Source organism: Ctenopharyngodon idella, chromosome 12 (assembly GCF_019924925.1).
Source record: "Ctenopharyngodon idella isolate HZGC_01 chromosome 12, HZGC01, whole genome shotgun sequence".
NCBI classification, from domain to species: Eukaryota; Metazoa; Chordata; class Actinopteri; order Cypriniformes; family Xenocyprididae; genus Ctenopharyngodon; species Ctenopharyngodon idella.
The window spans coordinates 31,654,275-31,673,093 of NC_067231.1; the positions used below are offsets into that span (position 1 = coordinate 31,654,275).

Sequence of the window (18,819 nt, forward strand, 5' to 3'; positions counted from 1 at the left end):
TACAATGATCAACGCTTCAAAAACATGTTGTAAATAGAAACCTTTGACGCTCTTCACCGAGCGCTTACACAGACACACACAGGAGCGTTTGAAAGCAGGCGTCTATCAGCGGATATATTAGGGATTAGCGGATATTCACAAGCTTCCGTGTGTATCTGTGTAATTGCTTGGTGAAGAGCGTCAAAGGTTTCTATTTACAACATGTTTTTGAAGCGTTGATCATTGTTGCCAATCACAGACATATCTGTTGAGCGTGTGAACACAGTGGCCAATCAGAGGTGTTTAAAAATCCACTCAACAGCGCTCAAAATGCTAGAGGGAGACGCTGATATCGTCACATTTTAAAAATGTCAGTACCGAAGTCGGTACTTTTGACAACCCTAATATTAAGACTTGTTTTCTGACAAGTGCATCAAAATTAAGTGAGTTTGGTCAGAAAAATTATTTTGAATTAAGTTTGTTTTTCTAACCCGACTAGATATATTTTTCAGAAAATAAGAGCATTTTGCTTCTCAAGTAAATGCGTTTTGATTTAAGAATATTTAGATATTTGAACTGGAAAAAAAAAAAAATTCTGAGGAAGAAAGTCATTTTTTTTTGCAGTGAAGCCATCAAACACGGATTGTGTGACTTCAAAATCAACCACTAGAAACATTTTCTGCACCCTGTACATATGAAATAAAGGTTTTCTTTCCTGTGTTGATGCATTTCCTACTGAAACTAAAAGTTGGGGTGGTACATACAGTATTTAAGGGCTCATCCTTTTTTTTACATTTACATTTATGCATTTGGCAGACGCTTTTATCCAAAGCGACTTTATACACATTTACATTTTGATCAGTTCTTGCTTTCCATAGGAATCGAACCAATGACATTGGTGTTGCAAGATCTACAGGAAAGCTTTAAAATAAATCACTTTGTCCACCCTACACGTTTGGCTCATAACTTTTTATAACCATTATGAGCAAAACATGAGAAAATAATGGGTTGGACAAATGCGGTTTCATTTTGACTAAATGAAGCTGTTAATAATCCCTTTCACTGATATGGTTCATGTGTTTCATTGGGGTTTTGGTGTGATGCTCCATGTTGTGGTACTTCTGTGATTTTTGTACTTTTGTTTTACTGCTAAAATGACTTTTACTGGGTGTGATGTCATGACTGTTTTTCCCAATAATGCTGAATGCATTTTAAGTCAAGTGCACACTGCAAAACTGAAGCACTTTGTTTTTAGTTTGTGAGACTGCAACAGAAAACTCCTAAAGTTGTCATTTCTAAAGCAAAAAAACATTTACTGTTTATCTTTAAATACTGCAGTACAAGTAAATGTGGAATCATTTTATTCCAAGTAAATCTTTGGCTAGATACTGTTGTAAAACTTTGAGACGGTTATCCACCGTCGATTTCCTCTGTGCTTTTTCACCCCTGAGAGCAGCAATGAGCCAATAAAATCACAAAAAACGCCTTGGGAAGAGGGAGCCAAAAAACCCTTCTGCCCACGTCTCCTCAAGCGCCGTCGCATCCCTGAATTTGAGCAGTTTTTCTTCGTTTTTTTCCTGTTAAAATAAAGGTTATTTATTGGCATCAATGGTTCCACGAAGAAACTTGAATTTTTCCATTCCACAAAAGGTTCTTTATAGTGGAAAAAGGTTCTATAGATTATTAAAATATTCTTCAGACTTAGAAAAAAAATGGATTTCAGATTGTTTGTTTAGTATGCGATCCAACAGGACACAAAACACCAAGCCGTGAGTGTATACATGTACTTCTGTCTTGTAGTGTGCACTTCATTGTAAAAAACATTTCAATTAGCTATCACAACTTAAAGTTTTGCATTAGAATAACTTGGATTTTACATGAGATAACTCAGATATCCAAGTTGTCACATAAAGGGGGCTATATGTAAGAATTTTCATGTATTAATCGCTGTTTTATTGCCAATGTGTTTTCCAACAGCTTGTAATGAAATTTAAAAAACGAGACCTTCCCTGACTTCCTAGGTTTTCTATGAAAACCATAGACGATGAAAACCTGTAGTAGACTGATTTTTATTTGAAGGACGTGACGTGGGAAGTTTTTGCCGGGAAATGTAATAACGGTTAAGCACGCTCCCGAGAGCCTCTCATCATTCTAAATGCCTTTATGATGTTCAGGATAATGCCAAAGTCCCTTTAAAGTCGACAACTCTTATTTTTTTAATGGAATATTGTAGTATTTATTATCAATAATTTATCATGCACTTTAGTGCTGTTGCCGTCCTCGTCATCCTCAATAAATAAAGTTCTTACAGTAACGTGAGGGTGCTCGCAGTGAGTCCAGTGGAGAGAAATCCCCAAACGGGCATTTCAGATCTGCCTCCATTTTGTTAGCAACGCCCAAACTTCCAACAATCCAATCAATTCCCGAAGTACGAAATCAAGTCCCGCCCTTCTCATTTCAGATGCCGTTTCACTCGGATAGATGTCACAGTAGAGAAGAAAAACACATTTGCAACTTTTGCTTCATGCCGACTTCAAGACAAGTCATTTCACTCGGCGGCCATCTTTGAAAACGCCTCTCAGGCACGCAAGTGCAGCTCCTCTCTCTTTGAATGGGGAAACATCAAATTCTCCTAAAGCTTTTTGCCAAGCTTTCGATTAAATTTCATATTTGAAATCACCAATGAAATCTGACAACTACTGTCTCATACATTTTGATTCATGACAAAAAAACGGTATTTTCCAGGCTGGATCAAGCTAATGCGCATGTGCAGTCCTAAATGTGCATCTCTTGTGTCTCATTTTGGAGGCGCGCGTCTGACTGTTCCTATAGGAACCGGAGCTTCTAACGGCTGCTGCAGTGATGCGATGACTTTACCAATCGCCGATTGGCTCTTATTTAGAAGGCGGGACTTATTCCGCCATATTGCGCGTTGCACTTTCTCCCATTCATAATAATATGAGTGACGCGTCTTGTGTTATTCTATGGAGTAACTCAGGGATGACGTGTTTTTGTAGGCCAACCCAGGAAGTTAGCGGCGCACGGGTTCCCTCGATCGAAAGCCTGTGCATTTTTCCCATAGACTTCTGGAAAATCGCAAAAAATAAGCTCTGTGTTTAACAAAGGGTTATGACACTTACACGTTTTGTCTATCAAGATAATCTTTTACAAGTTAACACAACATTTATACATTTTAAAGTCATCAGATATAAAAAGCTAACAGTAGGCTATAAACGAACTACAGCACACCATGGTCGCGGATCAACGTCACCACCACCAAGCTTCCTCAAACTTTATTTAAAAAACAACTTTATTTAAAAACATGCTCTCTGAATATGATCTGCGCTGTGTATGAATACTTATCCACTTTTTCATGAGAAATGCTGTCCAAATGTCCTGTTTGTCATGATGACGTCTAAAGTCCCCGCCAAAGGAAGTAGTCCCTTTTAGCAATTTGTTAGCAACCGCCGTTTTTAAGACACAATAAAGGTTTAAAAAATCACAAGCGGGTTATTACTGGTGTGTTTTATGTCATAGATCAAAACGTGAAAATATTTAGAGGCTTTGTTAACCACAGACCTTATTTCAGGCGAAAACCCATTCAAAAAACCCATTGACTTTAGGGCGTTGGAACCGGAAGTCCTAAAATGCTAACTCACTTCCGGGTTTTGCCTACAAAAACACGTCATCCCTGAGGTACTCTAGTCTTAGATAATGCTAAAAGAGCCATTCTGTACTTTAATGTCAATGTGTCATGCAAAGAAAAGGGATTAATTCAAACTATAGTCCTCACATAGATCTATTCAAATATAAAATATACTTTTTATAATCAAACTATCATAAGTGTAATTTTAATTACCTCATCTGTGGACATGATGCCAGTGAATCGCAGAGCTGGTGCAAACATCCACATCGCTACGATCAGATCCTGCTGCTTTCTGTCATTTTTATCGTGTGTTTATTTTGTTATTGAGAGGAAGAGCGCGCACATATTTACATATTCATCTAACCGCCTCTCTCATCAGTGGACGGCGTCGAGACGTTCGTTAACAGAATATCGCTGCAAATTAAGGTATTTCCAACTCATTTTTACTTCTAAGCGAGGAAACAAAAAAGACATTCGCCGTGAATATATCGGGCATTAAATCAAGTTTAGTCTCTTGTCAGTTACGCTGTGCACGAGCAGTAAGTTGCTGGATGCAGTTCACTTAACGGCCACCGTGTCGCTAAAAACAAGCGTTTCTGTATTCTACATATAGCTCCTTTACACTTCATATTTCAAGTAGACTAAACTTAAGAATCTAAAGCTTTTTTGTTTGTTTGTTTGTTTAAATAACTTTGAGTGTTGAACTGTAAGGTTCCTCATTGTTTTCTGCAGGAAATTAATGCAAAAACAACTTCAAGCAGGGAATATCTGCTGCAAAAATACCCCTAGAAATGTAAAATGTGGGAATAAAAGGATCGTGTAATGAATTCTTTTTAATTGTGAAATGTGATATTTCATTATTGTGCATATGAATGTCAGATGAATGGGAGTTTAGTGCCTGTTTCTGTCAGATTATGTAGTTTAGACTGTTTTTGAATGCGAAGCCAACATGGAGACGTGTTCGATTACAAATAAATACATAGTGTGTTTTTTATATGGTTGGTTAGAAAACAATATGCCCTCATAAATATGTAAATGTCTCTGAAAATAAACTATGATGGGGATTTCCTCTTGGTAAAAGGTGAATTTGAATGGCTGGCTGCTCATGCGAACAGTCCTTTGAACAATTGCCCTGTTTTTTCAGCATGTTTGGGGTAAAAGATCCCTTGATCACAAACAATGTTGTATACTGTATTGTGTAGTATACATACTGCTGTAACAGCAACAGAACTGATGTCAAGAGATACAGTATTTTACAAGATAAAAGACCTCAAAAAAATCAAATGAAGAGCGACACTCCCCTCTAGTGGGCGGAATAAAAACAGCAAGACTCTGAGACGTTAATTCAGCTTTTGGTTTAAGCAAAGACTCGTATTATGTCTGAAAGCTTAAGATTGTTAAACACACATACTTTATGAAACACTTTGGTTCACTGTTTCTTTATTCAGGATGATTGGCAATATTTATATTGATTACTGTAGCACTGGGAGTGATAAATTATAAACTGTTGTTCAAAGTTTTATGAGTTTTGTCTATACTGAGATGTTTGATCAATAAAACCAACCGTGTTTTTTTGTGGTTATATTTTGTATGGGGTACTAAATATTTGATATATTTATCCACACACACACACACACACACACACACACACACACACAAATGCAATAAAAATAAAAATAAAAACACATCGTTGGAGTGTTGTGTGACTAAATGATTCTAGAAAAAGTAAATTTAATTTAATATGTAAGCTTGACATTTATTTTGATGAATATAAAAATATTGAGTATAAAAGTCTGTTTCTGTTAGCCTTTTAATTGTGGAAGAAAGATGTAAACTCATACCACACATTTATTGTGGTTATTTAACCTGACTCAGATCAAGACTTTTCTTTCTATGTGTAAAATTTTGATTTCACTGGTTTATTAAATCCCACCAATGACCAAACTTCACTGTGCCTCAGTCTGTTCTGCGTGTAGTTACTGTAACTGACCGCTGGGTGTCACTGTCGCCGCTGAAATCACGCGCGCAGGTGCCGCGCATTATAACCGCCGGCGGGAAAGATGAACACACAAACACACACACGGTCATGACGGAGGTTTAAATAAGCAGAAGTGATTAATGAGTGAGTATGACATGAGACAAACACACAAACATGGTGTTTTAAACACAAGTTCACAGTTACAGGCAGTTTCTCTCCTTTTTATGAAGTTTGACTAGAGTTACAGCATAAATAGGTTTGTTTGTATTGAATGTTAGTCAGGTTTGTCACGTGGGTTTTCGTCGATTGTTTTAAAATTAAGAAACGGAATCGAAGCAGTTTAGTGTTTTTTTAAACTGAATAGAGTTCACATTAGTTCTGTTTTCTTTTATTGTTTTCAGTTTACTGTCAACCATTAGAGTTAACAATTTGCTAACGGCAGAAAAATAAATAAATAAATAAATAAGATGGGCGGGAAACGACGATTCTTTTTTACAACGCTAATTGATTTCTGATTGCAGCAGAACTGAAGCATGTTAATTTAGCAGTAGAAAACGAATAACTGTACATCAGTGTACCACAAAATTATGTTACGTAAACGTACTTATGATAAATGCTTGTAAATATATATTTTTTTAATCTTAAAGGGATAGTTCGCCCAAAAATGAAAATTCTGTCATCATTTACTCCCCCTCAAGTTGTTCCAAACTTGTATAAATTTCTTTGTTCTACTGTACAAAAAGGAAGATATTTGGAAGAATGTTTGTAACCAAGCAGATCTCGCCCCCCATTGACTAACATAGTAGGAAAAAATACTATTGTAGTCAATGGGGTTTGAGATCTGCTTGGTTACAAACATTCTTCCAAATATCTTCCTTTTTACTTGAGGGGGAGTAAATGATGACAGAATTTTAATTTTTGGGCGAACTATCGCTTTAAGTTGGAGGACAACATTTGTCTCTGTCACAAGAAGAATTTTAAACACTAGTTTATTTTTCAGTGTAAATTAGTTTTCAGTTCACACCATTATTTTCAGTTTTGTTTTATAAGTTTTAAGTCTGCTGCCAATCCTATAAATACATTTATTTTTCATCTCTTTTCACTAAATGACTGAGCTGAAACGACTTTAAATGTTTGCAGCATGTTTAATTTAGCTGAATAAATGATAGTTAATCATTGCAACAAAAGTTTTCTTTATACAGTACAGATTGTTTCAAAGCAGCTTCACAGTAATAAACAGGAAAATTAATGATTCAAATATGAGACAAATTCAATACAACAGTATTGAAAACAATAGAAGACAACAGTGACTGTTTTGTCTAGTTTTCCAGTAAATATCTTTTTTTTTTTTTTTTTTTAAACTTAAAATAAGACCAAAGTGTCTGATGAGCAGACGTAAAACATGTTTTCAGAGAATGTTTTTATTATCATTATTATATTGAATTTTTTTGAGCTTAAGTGGAAAAAAATTGCTTCTGCCACATGAAAAATTGTGAAAATCGTTTTCTGATAATGAATAATTATGAACGAGTACTGTGAATAATGTTTGAAACTTCTGTCAGTCCTATAAAAAAACATTTTTCATCTCTTTTCACTAAAGGAGTTTAAATGTTTGCAGCATGTGTAATTTAGTGGTAAAAAGTAAAAAAAAAAACCCACTGCAAATTATTTTTAACAGCTACTTTATTTTTCAGTTCACACCATTATTATGAGTATCATTTTTATGAGTGTTTGAAACATACTGTCAATAATAATAATAATAATTATTATTATTATTATTATTTAATAACATAAGTGGGGAAAAAAGCTCAATAAAAGCTCTGTTTATTTTTCAGTGTCAGCTCACATTGTTCTTTTCAGTCTCTCATGTTATAAAAAAAAGTTTAAAAAGGCTGTAAATCCTATAAAAACATTTATTTTCTTGTCTTTTCACTAAATGACTGAGTTAAAATGAGTTTAAATGTTTGCAGTAAGAGGGATGTGCTTAAGTGGAAAACAAAACAAATTATTTTCTTAAAGGGTTAGTTCAACCAAAAATGAAAATAATGTCATTAATTACTCACCCTCATGCCGTTCCACACCCGTAAGACCTTCATTCATCTTCAAAACACAAATTAAGATATTTTTGTTGAAATCCGATGGCTCAGTGAGGTCTGCATAGCCAGCAATGACATTTCCTCTCTCAAGATCCACTAATGTACTAAAAACATGTTTAAATCAGTTGATGTGAGTACAGTGGTTCAATATTAATATTATAAAGTGACGTGTGTGCCAAAATAACGACTTTTTAACAATATCTAGTGATGTCCGATTTCAAAATGCTGTTTCGGAGCTTTACGAATCTTTTGTGTCGATTCAGTGATTTGGGTCGCGTATCAAACTGCTGAAATCACGTGACTTTGGCGCTCCGAACCACTGATTCGATTTGTAAAGCTCCGAAGCTTCATGAAGCAGTGTTTTGAAATTTGCCATCACTAGATATTGTTAAAAAGTCTTAATTTGTTTTTTTTTGGCACACCAAAAATATTCTCGTCGCTTTATAATATTAAGGTAGAATCACTGTACTCGCATGAATTTTTTTTTAGTACATTAATGGATCTTGAGAGAGGAAATGTCATTGCTGGCAATGCAGGCCTCACTGAGCCATCGGATTTCATCAAAAATATCTTAATTTGTGTTCTGAAGATGAACGAAGGTCTTACAGGTGTGGAACGACATGAGGGTGAGTAATAAATGACATTATTTTCATTTCTGGGTGAACTAACCCTTTAACAGCTATTTTATTTAAAATTTATTTATTTTAAATTAGTTTTCCGTTAATTTTCATACCATTATTATCATAGTGTTAGAAACTGCTGTCAATAATAATAGATTTATTTTTTATTTATTACCTGTTTTTAAGCTTAAGTGGGGAAAAAAACTTTATTTTTCAGTGTCAGTTCACATCGTTCTGCATTTTTAAACTTTAAAAATGTTTAAACAGCATTTTTAAACTCTTTTTTTTTTTTTTTTTATATATAAATAACATGATAGTTCAGTCTCTGATATAAAAAAGTAAAAACAAAATTGTTTTCAGAGACTTGGAAAACATTCTCAGAAAACAAGTCTGTTTTCAGTCCTATAAAAACATTTATTTTCTTCTCTTTTCTAAATAACTGAGTTGAAATTAGTTTAAATGTTTGCAGTAAGAGGAACGTGTTTAAGCTTAAGTGGAAAACAAAACATTATTTATTTTCTTAAAAGCTGCTTGATTTTTCAGTGTGTAAATTAGTTTTCAATTCCCACAATTATTTTCAGTCTCATTTTACAAGTGTTTGAAACTGCTGTCAATAATAATAATAGATTTATTTTTATTTATGAACTGTTTTTTAAGCTTAAGTGGGGGGAGAGAAAACTTTTTAAAAAAGCTGTTTATTTTTTCAAAGTCAATTCACATCATTCTGCATTTTTAAACTTTAAAAACTGTTTTAAAATGCTAAATGTTTGCTGTAGAAGCAATGTTTCTTTAAAGCTTAAATGAAAAATACACTTATTTTCTTAACAGCTACTTGATTTTTTTTTTCAGTGTGTAAATTAGTTTTCAATTCCCCACCATTTTAAGTGTTTGAAACAGCTGTCAATCAAAACAATAATGTTCACTAAATGATGGAGCTGAGATGAGTTTAAATGTTTGCAGCATTAAGTTAAAAGAAGGGAAAAAATGATTTTCTGACAGCTAGTTTACATTTCAGAGTGTAAAGTTAATCGGTTCACTCTAACGCATTGATGCTCATCTCGTCTGCAGCTGGAGCGTGAGAGAGAGAGAGACGATGCAGCCGCTGCAGATGCTGGAGGTTCCCGGGTTCAGACAGAAGCTGCTGGAGGCCTTGAGTCTGGGCAGACGGCAGCAGTACAGCTTCCCCCTCATGCAGAGGGAGGAGCCGCTCACAGACGCGCATGTCCCCCGGGGCCGCAGCCCCTCCCTGCCCGGATCCTTCTGCAGAGCCGAGGATGAGAGCGAGAGCGAGCTGCTGTATCTCTCTTTCGTCACAGCCTCCTCCTCCATCCCTCCGCTCTCCTCGTCATCCTCCTCATCATCTGAGAGCGAAAGCACGTCGTCGAGGCGCTCGCGCAGACGCAAACGCAACAGTCATGGCGTGAGAGAGCCACTCGTCATGGGAAACCAGGACGGAAAGCTGAAGCGCTCCGGTGGAGGGGAAGCAGGAGGTGCGGTGGATGAGAATGGAGCTCACGAGGGTGTAAAGAAAGGGAAGAAATCCCATGGAAAGGGAGGGGAGGGAGGGAAGAAGAAAAACAAATCAGACAGATCCTCTGTTTTCCCTCACATACGGAAGCGTAAGAACCTGAAAGCGAAAGGGTTGCTGAGCGCCTCCAAAGAAGATGCGCTGGATGAACTTGATAGCGTTCCATCTCTGTGCAATAAGACGCCAGATCTCTCCGGAGATGAGCTCGGGACAGTCTGACATGGAGACCGAGAGGCCTCGTCTGGTGGCTGACAGCAGGCAGACCACACTGGATGCCACCGACGGCCCCGAGGAAGAGGAGAAGATCCGCAGCTCCGGATCCGACACGGATATGTATAGTTTCCACTCTGCCGCCGAGCAGGAAGATTTGCTGGCTGACATCCAGCAGGCCATCCGGATGAAGCAGGGAGTGATGCTCACCACTGCCGTCGAGCTTCCCTGGGAGAAGGATTGTAAACAAACCAACGGCGGGGACACTAAAAACACTCCGACCCCCCGACTCGGAGCAATTTACAGTGCTGGAAGCCTTTCCTAAACAAGAGCACGTTAGTGCGGCGCACCTCCCTGAGGAGAGGGTAGACGAGGAGACGGCTGTGAATGGAGACTCAGATGCGGCCCTTTGTACCATCACAAAAGAGCCTGAGGCCCCCCTTCCTCCTCCAGCGGTTGTCAAGACAACCAGTGAGTGCAGCTTCCCAGACCTCACTGCTTCGTTTGAAAGTGCAGTGGAGGCCGTGGAAGAGGACGATTCAGCTCCGGACGCTCCCAGCACGGATACCCTGTCGGCGGGGTCCGTGGAATGTCTGAGCGCCGTGGAAGTGAGCGAACGGCGCAAGAGCAGCGTGACGTTCGCGCACCAGGAAAGCCCCTGGCCACACGGCTGCTGAAGTCCTCGGTCAAGCCGTATCCACCAATCAGCACGTCCTACATCAAAACCACCACGCGGCAGCTGAGCTCGCCCTCCTGCTCGCCCGCGCCGTCCCCGTCTCACAGCCCGCTGTTCACGCGGCGAGGGCCCGACGCCAGGGCCGAGAGGAGACGGGTCAAGCGGCAGCGCTCCTACAGCATCACCGACCCCATCAGCCGCTCCGCCGACTGGACCGAGGAACTTCGGACTCTTCCTCCGAAAACGGCCAGATCGGCTGACTATCTGGAGTATGGAGGCTCGGAGGGAACGCTCAGGAAGGGCGGCCCGGCGCTCGCTGCCACACGGAGGGCGTCTGCAACTCAGGCGTCGACATGCAGCTTTCAGGAAGTTTTCACAGGTGAGGCAGTGACACGTTTGTTAGCATTAGTTAATGCATGAACTAACAATGAGCGATGCATTTATTAACTGTTGTAGTGCATTAACTAATGTTAACGAATGTAATCGTAATATTGAGATTAATGTATGATTTAGAAGTATTCATTATAAAGTAATTTGGAAGCTTTTGTACTTTTTAAAGTACATCACTAAATTCTTCCCATTACTTGCATCTATACTAGAAAATATTAGGAACATTAACCCTATAAAGCCTACTGTGTCATATACAATACACATTTCTAATGTCTCTAAAGTGTGAAATATGATACTCGGAAAAAACTTTTTCTTCAGTTCATTTTTTTAATATTTTATCTAAAGGTTCAATAAACGGTTCCATTTAAAAAAAAAAAAAAAAAAAAACATTGATTTTTCTGAGTATTATGGTTAAACAATAATGAGCAATACATTTGTTATAGTAGTAATCTTTGTTAATGTCAGTTGAAAAAAAAAAAATAACTGAATGAAGGTGAAGCGACGCAAGTGACGACAACGTTTCATTTCATAAATTATTTGTCAGACTTTAAATGATTAAAAAATAACTAACAGTGAGCAATACATTTGTTACAGTAGTAACCTTTAAAGGGTTAGTTCAATTGAAAATGAAAATAATGTCATTAATTACTCACCCTCATGTCGTTCTACACCTGTAAGACCTTCGTTCATCTTCAGAACACAAATTAAGATATTTTTGATGAAATCCGATGGCTCAGTGAGGCCTCCATTGAGAGCAAAGCCATTCAAACTCTCAAGGTCCATAAAGGTACTAAAAACATATTTAAATGAGTTCAGTGGTATCTTAATGTTATAAAGCAACAAGAATACTTTTTGTGCGCCAAAAAAACGGACTTTTCAACAATATCTATATGGGCCGATTTCAAAACACTGCTTCGGAGCTTTACGAATCAGTGAATCAGAGCACCAAAGTCACATGATTTCAGCAGTTTAGCCATTTGATAGGAGATCAGATTCGAAACAAAAGATTCGTAAAGCTTCGAAGCTTCATGAAGCAGTGTTTTGAAATCGCCCATCACTAGATATTGTTGAATAAAGTCGTTATATTGTTTTTTTTTGGCACACAAAAAGTATTCTCGTTGCTTTATAATATTAAGATGTATATTAATTTATGTACCTTGAGAGTTTGAATGGCTTTGCTCTCAATGGAGGCCTCACTGAGCCATCGGATTTCATCAAAAATATCTTAATTTGTGTTCTGAAGATGAATGAAGGTCTTACGGGTGTGGAACGACATGTAATAAATGACATTTTCATTTTTGGGTGAACTAACCCTTTAATGTTAGTTAAAAAAAAAATATAACCATGGTGGTGAAGCGATGCAAGTGACGCCGTAGGTCACATGACAATGACAACGTTTCATTTCATAAATTATTTGTCAGGATTTAAATGGTTAAACAATAACTAACAAAGAGCAATACATTTGTTACAGTAGTAATCTTTGTTAATGTTAGTTAACAAACAACTGAATGGAGGTGAAGCGACACAAGTGGTCACATGACAATGACGTTGTCTCATTTATACTACACACATTCATACTATATAGAACTATTTTTTAATGGACGTGAAGTAAGTTCAAATTCAAATGTAGCACCTATTCAGACACATGATTTCAGAGTCTCTGTCCTGTAGAGAGGCATTATGGGACGGCATTGAGAGGCTGGAGATGATGTCATGTGTCTAAGCAGTGAAAGGAAACATGTCGAGTCTGATTGTCACACACTGACACCAAGAACAGCGCAGAGCAAAAATAAGCATGTGAGAGACGGATAGAACTGGCCCGTCTGTAGTTTCCACAGTCAGTGACAGAGAGAGTTCGAGAATGAAGCAGCGAGTGAAAGAGAGGCAGTTCACTGGTGTTGTTTTGGCCGTCGAGTGAATAAATTCTCTCTTTCAGTCTGTGTTGTGTTGGCAGAGCTCTTTGTCTTACTGACTGATAAACAACTCTGATCTGATGAATCGCTCATCACTGACTCCTCCTCTCCTGCTCCCCGTTAGATCCATCTGAACTTTGATTCCCAGATCCTGTATTTCTGTCTTGTTTAGATATTTGTGCTGGAAAACATTCTTAAATCAAGATGCTTTTACTGGAGAAGTGAGATGACTTCAGATATTTAAAGGGTTAGTTCACCTCCAAAAATGAAAATAATGTCATTAATTATTCACCCTCGTGTCATTCCACACCCATAAGACCTTTGTTCATCTTCAGAACACAAATTAAGATATTTTTGTTGAAATCCGATGGCTCAGTGAGGCCTTCATAGCCAGCAATGACATTTCCTCTCTCAAGATCCATTAATGTACTAAAAACATATTTAAATCAGTTCATGTGAGTACAGTGGTTCAATATTAATATTATAAAGCCACGAGAATATTTTTGGTGCGCCAAAAAAACAAAATAACGACTTATTTAGTGATGGCCGATTTCAAAACACTGCTTCATGAAGCTTCGGAGCGTGTCGAATCAGCGTGTCGAATCAGCGGTTCGGAGCGCCAAAGTCACGTGATTTCAGCAGTTTGCCGGTTTGACACGCGATCCGAATCATGATTCGACACGCTGATTCATAACTCTCCGAAGCTTCATGAAGCAGTGTTATTTTGTTTTTTTTGGCGCACCAAAAATATTCTCGTGGCTTTATAATATTAATACTGAACCACTGTACTCACATGAACTGATTTAAATATGTTTTTAGTACATTTAATGGATCTTGAGAGAGGAAATGTCATTGCTGGCTATGCAGGCCTCACTGAGCCATCGGATTTCAACAAAAATATCTTGTGTTCTGAAGATGAACGACGGTCTTACGGGTGTGGAGCGGCATGAGGGTGAGTAATAAATGACATTATTTTCATTTTTGGGTGAACTAACCCTTTAAGTCTTGTTTTTCTGAAATAATGAGGTGCAAATATCTGCCAATGGGGTCAGAGAAAATATTCTTGTTTTCCCTTTGAATTAAGCTGATTTTTCCGACTCCACTGACAGATTTTCTTTTCTTGTTTTAAGCATGAACTCGCTTCATTTTGATGAATTTCTGAGTTTCTTCAGAATAGATGTCATGCACATGTAAATAAATATGTGAATCAGAGTTTAGGGTTCATATAAACAGAACATTCAGAAACAAACAGGAAAATATCAGAATCAACTTCAGCAAATTTACTGTAAATTCTGCTGTAAAGCAGCTCTACAGAAGATAATAGAGTCAGCTCAATTCAGTTCAATGATTCAGTTCACTACAATACAGTGATGTCATTATTTAACATCCTCTCAGAGCAGGATATCTGCATCCCTTCTTTTCCCTTGCTCTTCCCGTCTGATCCACACACACTAGAGCAGATGGCATCGTGCTAATCAGACCCCAAGGACTCTCGTCCATTAGTGACATCACTCGCTCGCTCTCAGCCAATCAGATCAAGAGCTGATAGCTGTAGTTCAAAGCCCATGTTAGACTGTATTGACTGCTGAGATCCGGATCGATGGGAAACGGCGGCTGAATAAACGCTAGAGACCGTCATGTGACTCTGCGATTATCATTCTACACTCTTAAAAATAACCTTTCCAAAAGGGGGTTTTCGCAGCGATGCCGTAGAAGAGCCATTTTTGGTTCGCCAAAGAACCTTTCAATGATCAGTTCTTAAAAGAACCATTTTTTCTTAGTGTGAAGAACATTTTAATAATCTGAAACTTTCAATGGTTCCATGGATGTTCATTAAAAATTAAAAAGAACCAGCTCGAAAGATTCAATACACGCTATTCTTCCTCGGTATTTTTGTGTTGTTTTCCAGTACTTAACATGCTCAAAAACTCTTGAAAATTTGCACACACGCCATTAGGTTCGTGCCAAAGCTGGTACCCGGCGTGGCAATAGGGCTCTATAGCGCCCCCTTGAACACAATCGGATATCTTGGCTACACACTAGCACGTATATGTATGAAACTCGATACACATATAGAGCTCATCGAGCCGAACAACTTATGAACTGCAATTCATAAACTCCGCCCAACAGGAAGTCTGTTATTTAGGGTTGTTTGAAGAAAGAAAACAATGCTCTGGAATTTGAATTTGGAGTTTACCCCATTCATTGCGGTGTGCTTTTGCCCTGCATTAAAGGATGAGGAATATTTTAGGCCTTCTCCTTTTCTTTATATCTGAAGACAAAGTAAGACAGAGCCAGTTCATGTGTAACACACCTGACAACATAGTTTTATATAATGAGATTAACCCGTTAGCATTTTAACCCTTAAAATTTGCCTAAAAAAACCATACCCCACAGTAAATTGCATGCTGTTTTTGAAACCTTTTGGAGCTATTGAGTTAGCTAACGCTAACAGGTTAATAAAAATACCATAAAGCACTGTTTGTTTTGCTGTAGATTCAGCAGAAGCTCAGATCATTAAGGTCCAGTGTTTGGATTGTTTTGGTTCTGAATAAGAACCAGTTTTAGACGCGTTCTTGCTGCTCTTTGTGTTCTCCTCACACAGTCGATCGGGTTAAACAAACCGTGTCAAATCTCTCTAAACGCTTGTCAGTCGGTGAGCAGGACGCCAGTGTGAGTCTGTCTGATTTCTGTTGCTTCCAGTCTAATGTTACTGTATTTTCTTGTGCTGAACTCCCAGTAATCTAAAATTGATATGCTGACTGATATATCATTCATCCCCAGAGACAGGAGAATGTGTGTTGATTGGTGTCTTTAATAGGCAGAACTACATCTCCCATGATGCACCTTACTGTATCTTGGCTCTCTGACACAGTTTAATAGCAGGCTCATCTTTGATCTTATTGACATGCTAATGAAGTTAATGATCTGTTGATAATCAGGCCTGTAAACTTGACCGTGTGTGTGAGTCTCTCTGCGCACAGCACAGACTCTGGAAGCTTGTTTCTGCTATGGAATAAAAAATAAAAAGTAATTGTGACTTCTCACAATTCTGACTTTATTTATTGCAATTCCGAGTTTGTATTGGAATATGTGCATTTTGGGATATCGCATTTTAAAAAATGCTGGATTGAAACGCCAAAAAATCAAAATTTGTAATTTTGGATGGAAACATCTTTTGTCTTGCCATTCTGACTTTATATCTTGCAATTTTGACTTTTTTCTAAGAATTCTGAAATATATTAGATATATAGATTTTTTTTTTTTTTTTTTTTCCTCGCAATTGTAAAAAAAAAAAAAAGTAGATATATTAATTTTCCTCGCAATTCTGACTTTATTTCCTGCAAATGCAAGTTTAAATCTCGCAATTCTGATTTTAGCCATGTTTTATGTGCATTTGGGATATCGCATAATAATCACTGGATGGAAACGCCATCAATTCTGCAAATGTGTTAAATTCGCAACTTTGGATGGAAACAGCTTTTGTCTCGCAATTCTGACTTTATTGCAATTCCAAGTTTATTTCTTGCAATTCTGACTTTAGCCATGTTTCCATCCACCTATTTTAATGTGCTTTTTGGGATATTGCATTAAAAAAAACACCGGATGGATACGCCATCAATTCTAAAAATGTTAAATTCACAAGTTTGGATGGAAACAGCTTTTGTCTTGCAATTCTGACTTTATTTCAGTTTATATTTTTCAATTTTGACTTTTTTTTTCCTAAGAATTCGTAAATATATTAGTGTTTTTTTCCCCTCACAATTATAAAATATATTAAATGTAGATGTATCGATTTTCATTGCAATTCTGACTTTGTCTTGCAATTCTGAACTCAGCCATGTTTCCATCCACCTATTTCTGTGCATTTTGGGATATCGCATTTAAAAAGCGCTGGATTGAAACGCCAAAAATTCTAAAAATGTGGTAAATTTGTAACTTTGGATGGAAACATCTTTTGTCTTACAATTCTGACTTTATATCTTGCAATTTTGACTTTTCTAAGAATTCTGAAATATATTAGATATAGATTTTTTTTTTTTTTTTTTTTTTTTTCCCTCACAATTGTAAAATATATTAAATGTAGCTATATCAATTTTCTTTGCAATTCTGACTTTATTTCCAGCAAATGCAAGTTTAAATTTCACAATTCTGATTTTAGCCATGTTTCCATCCACCTTTTTTTATGCATTTTGTGATATCGCATTAATAATCGCTGGATGGAAACGCCATAAATTCTGCAAATGTGTTAAATTCACAAGTTTGGATGGAAACAGGTTTTGTCTTGCAATTCTGACTTTATTTCAGTTGTTTATATTTTGCAATTTTGACTTTTTTTCCCCCCTAAGAATTCGGAATATATTAGTGTTTTTTTTACCTCACAATATATTAATATATTAAATGTGTATATATCAATTTTCCTTGCTATTCTGACTTTATTTCCTGCAAATGCAAGTTTATATCTCACAATTCTGACTTTTTTTCTCAGATTGTGAAATATATTAGATTTTTTTTTTTTTTTTTTTTCAATTGAGTTTGTATAACTTTTTATTTTTATTTTATTTTTTTTATTTTTTTTTCCTCACAATGAGTTTAGATTAAATTGCAAGGAAAAGTCAGAATTGCATCACCAATTCTCTTATTCTGTGGAGGAAACAAGCTTCCATGTCTATATGACTAAAGAAACTGCTTTCAGACCAGCACCACTGCATCACGTCTAAATGAAAGTGAGCTGGAAGGTTTAGACCGGATCTTATGCAAATATGGAATTGCGCTGTGCTTTGATGCAGGAGCTCGCAGTGATCATGTGACTCCATTGATATTTTCAGTTTAGTGAGACTGAGAGCTGAAGCTCTGCAGCAGTGACTCATTCACAAGAAACCAAGCTGAAGTCTGTGTGCGCTGCAGAAATTACTGTCACACACACTTTATTTCTCTAACTAAAGCTAAAATTGCTGTTCGTTTCAAAGCCAAATGATTTTAGGTTTTGAAATGCAGCCATTAGTTTCACATTACCCGGTCTACTTTTTTCTTTTCAATGCATAAAAGGAATATGATGAAAGCTAGTTTTTGACGGAATAAAAAAATGGAAAATGTGTAATTCTGAAATGAATATACTACATTTTTATGTGCTTGACAACACGTTTGCAAAGAGCAAAATGACTCATTTGTCGATGGTTTTTCTGTGTCTGCAGGCCGGACGTTGCTGGAGAAGTTTTTCCAGCAGGAGGATTCCAGCGAGCCGGAGGAGGCGGAGAAGATTTGCTCCAGGATCCTGGCATGGGTCTCCTGCTTCCCTTCAGTGACTGTTTCAGAGAGGCGTGCGGCAGCAGCGGACAGATCGCACCCAAATTTGACGTGAGTCCTGTTAGACTTCACATTCACTGCCCCTAAATGCTCCTAATTGTGTTTTACATTCATCCAAGGTCAAAAAACACTTCAATTTTCTCATAATATCCACTGCAGCATCAGCTCTTTTCTCACAGTGTCTGAAACGGTTTAATCAAGGATTTGGTCTCTTTAAACCCCGCCTTTCTGAGAGCCTGCTCCTCTGATTGGCCCAGTCTGCATAAAGTTTAAGTCTTTGGATTAGAGGTTTAGATCAAACCCAGACCAGGATATTACCACACTGTGATGAATGGCCACATGTGCAGTCTTGTTGTCCTTTCTTACTGGCTTTGGTTGGCATCATGTGATCTGCTTCTTTGTGATTGGCTCTTACCAGGAATGGCTTTGCATCATCTTTGGTTCCCAAGCAGGTGAAAAACAGTCAGAGCGCCATC

At 37.4% G+C, this 18,819-nt stretch overlaps 1 protein-coding gene across 1 annotated transcript; it reads left to right on the plus strand.

Annotated features, from left to right (window-relative positions):
- Positions 1–5,585: 5,585 nt before the first annotated feature.
- Positions 5,586–18,394, plus strand: LOC127524265 (formin-2-like; the record flags this gene model as incomplete). Its single annotated transcript, XM_051915725.1, has 3 exons — positions 5,586–5,747; positions 9,388–11,112; positions 18,232–18,394. Coding segments are annotated over exons 2-3 (629 nt in total), but the record flags the coding sequence as incomplete, so codon positions are not given.
- Between the last annotated feature and the right edge of the window lie 425 nt (positions 18,395–18,819).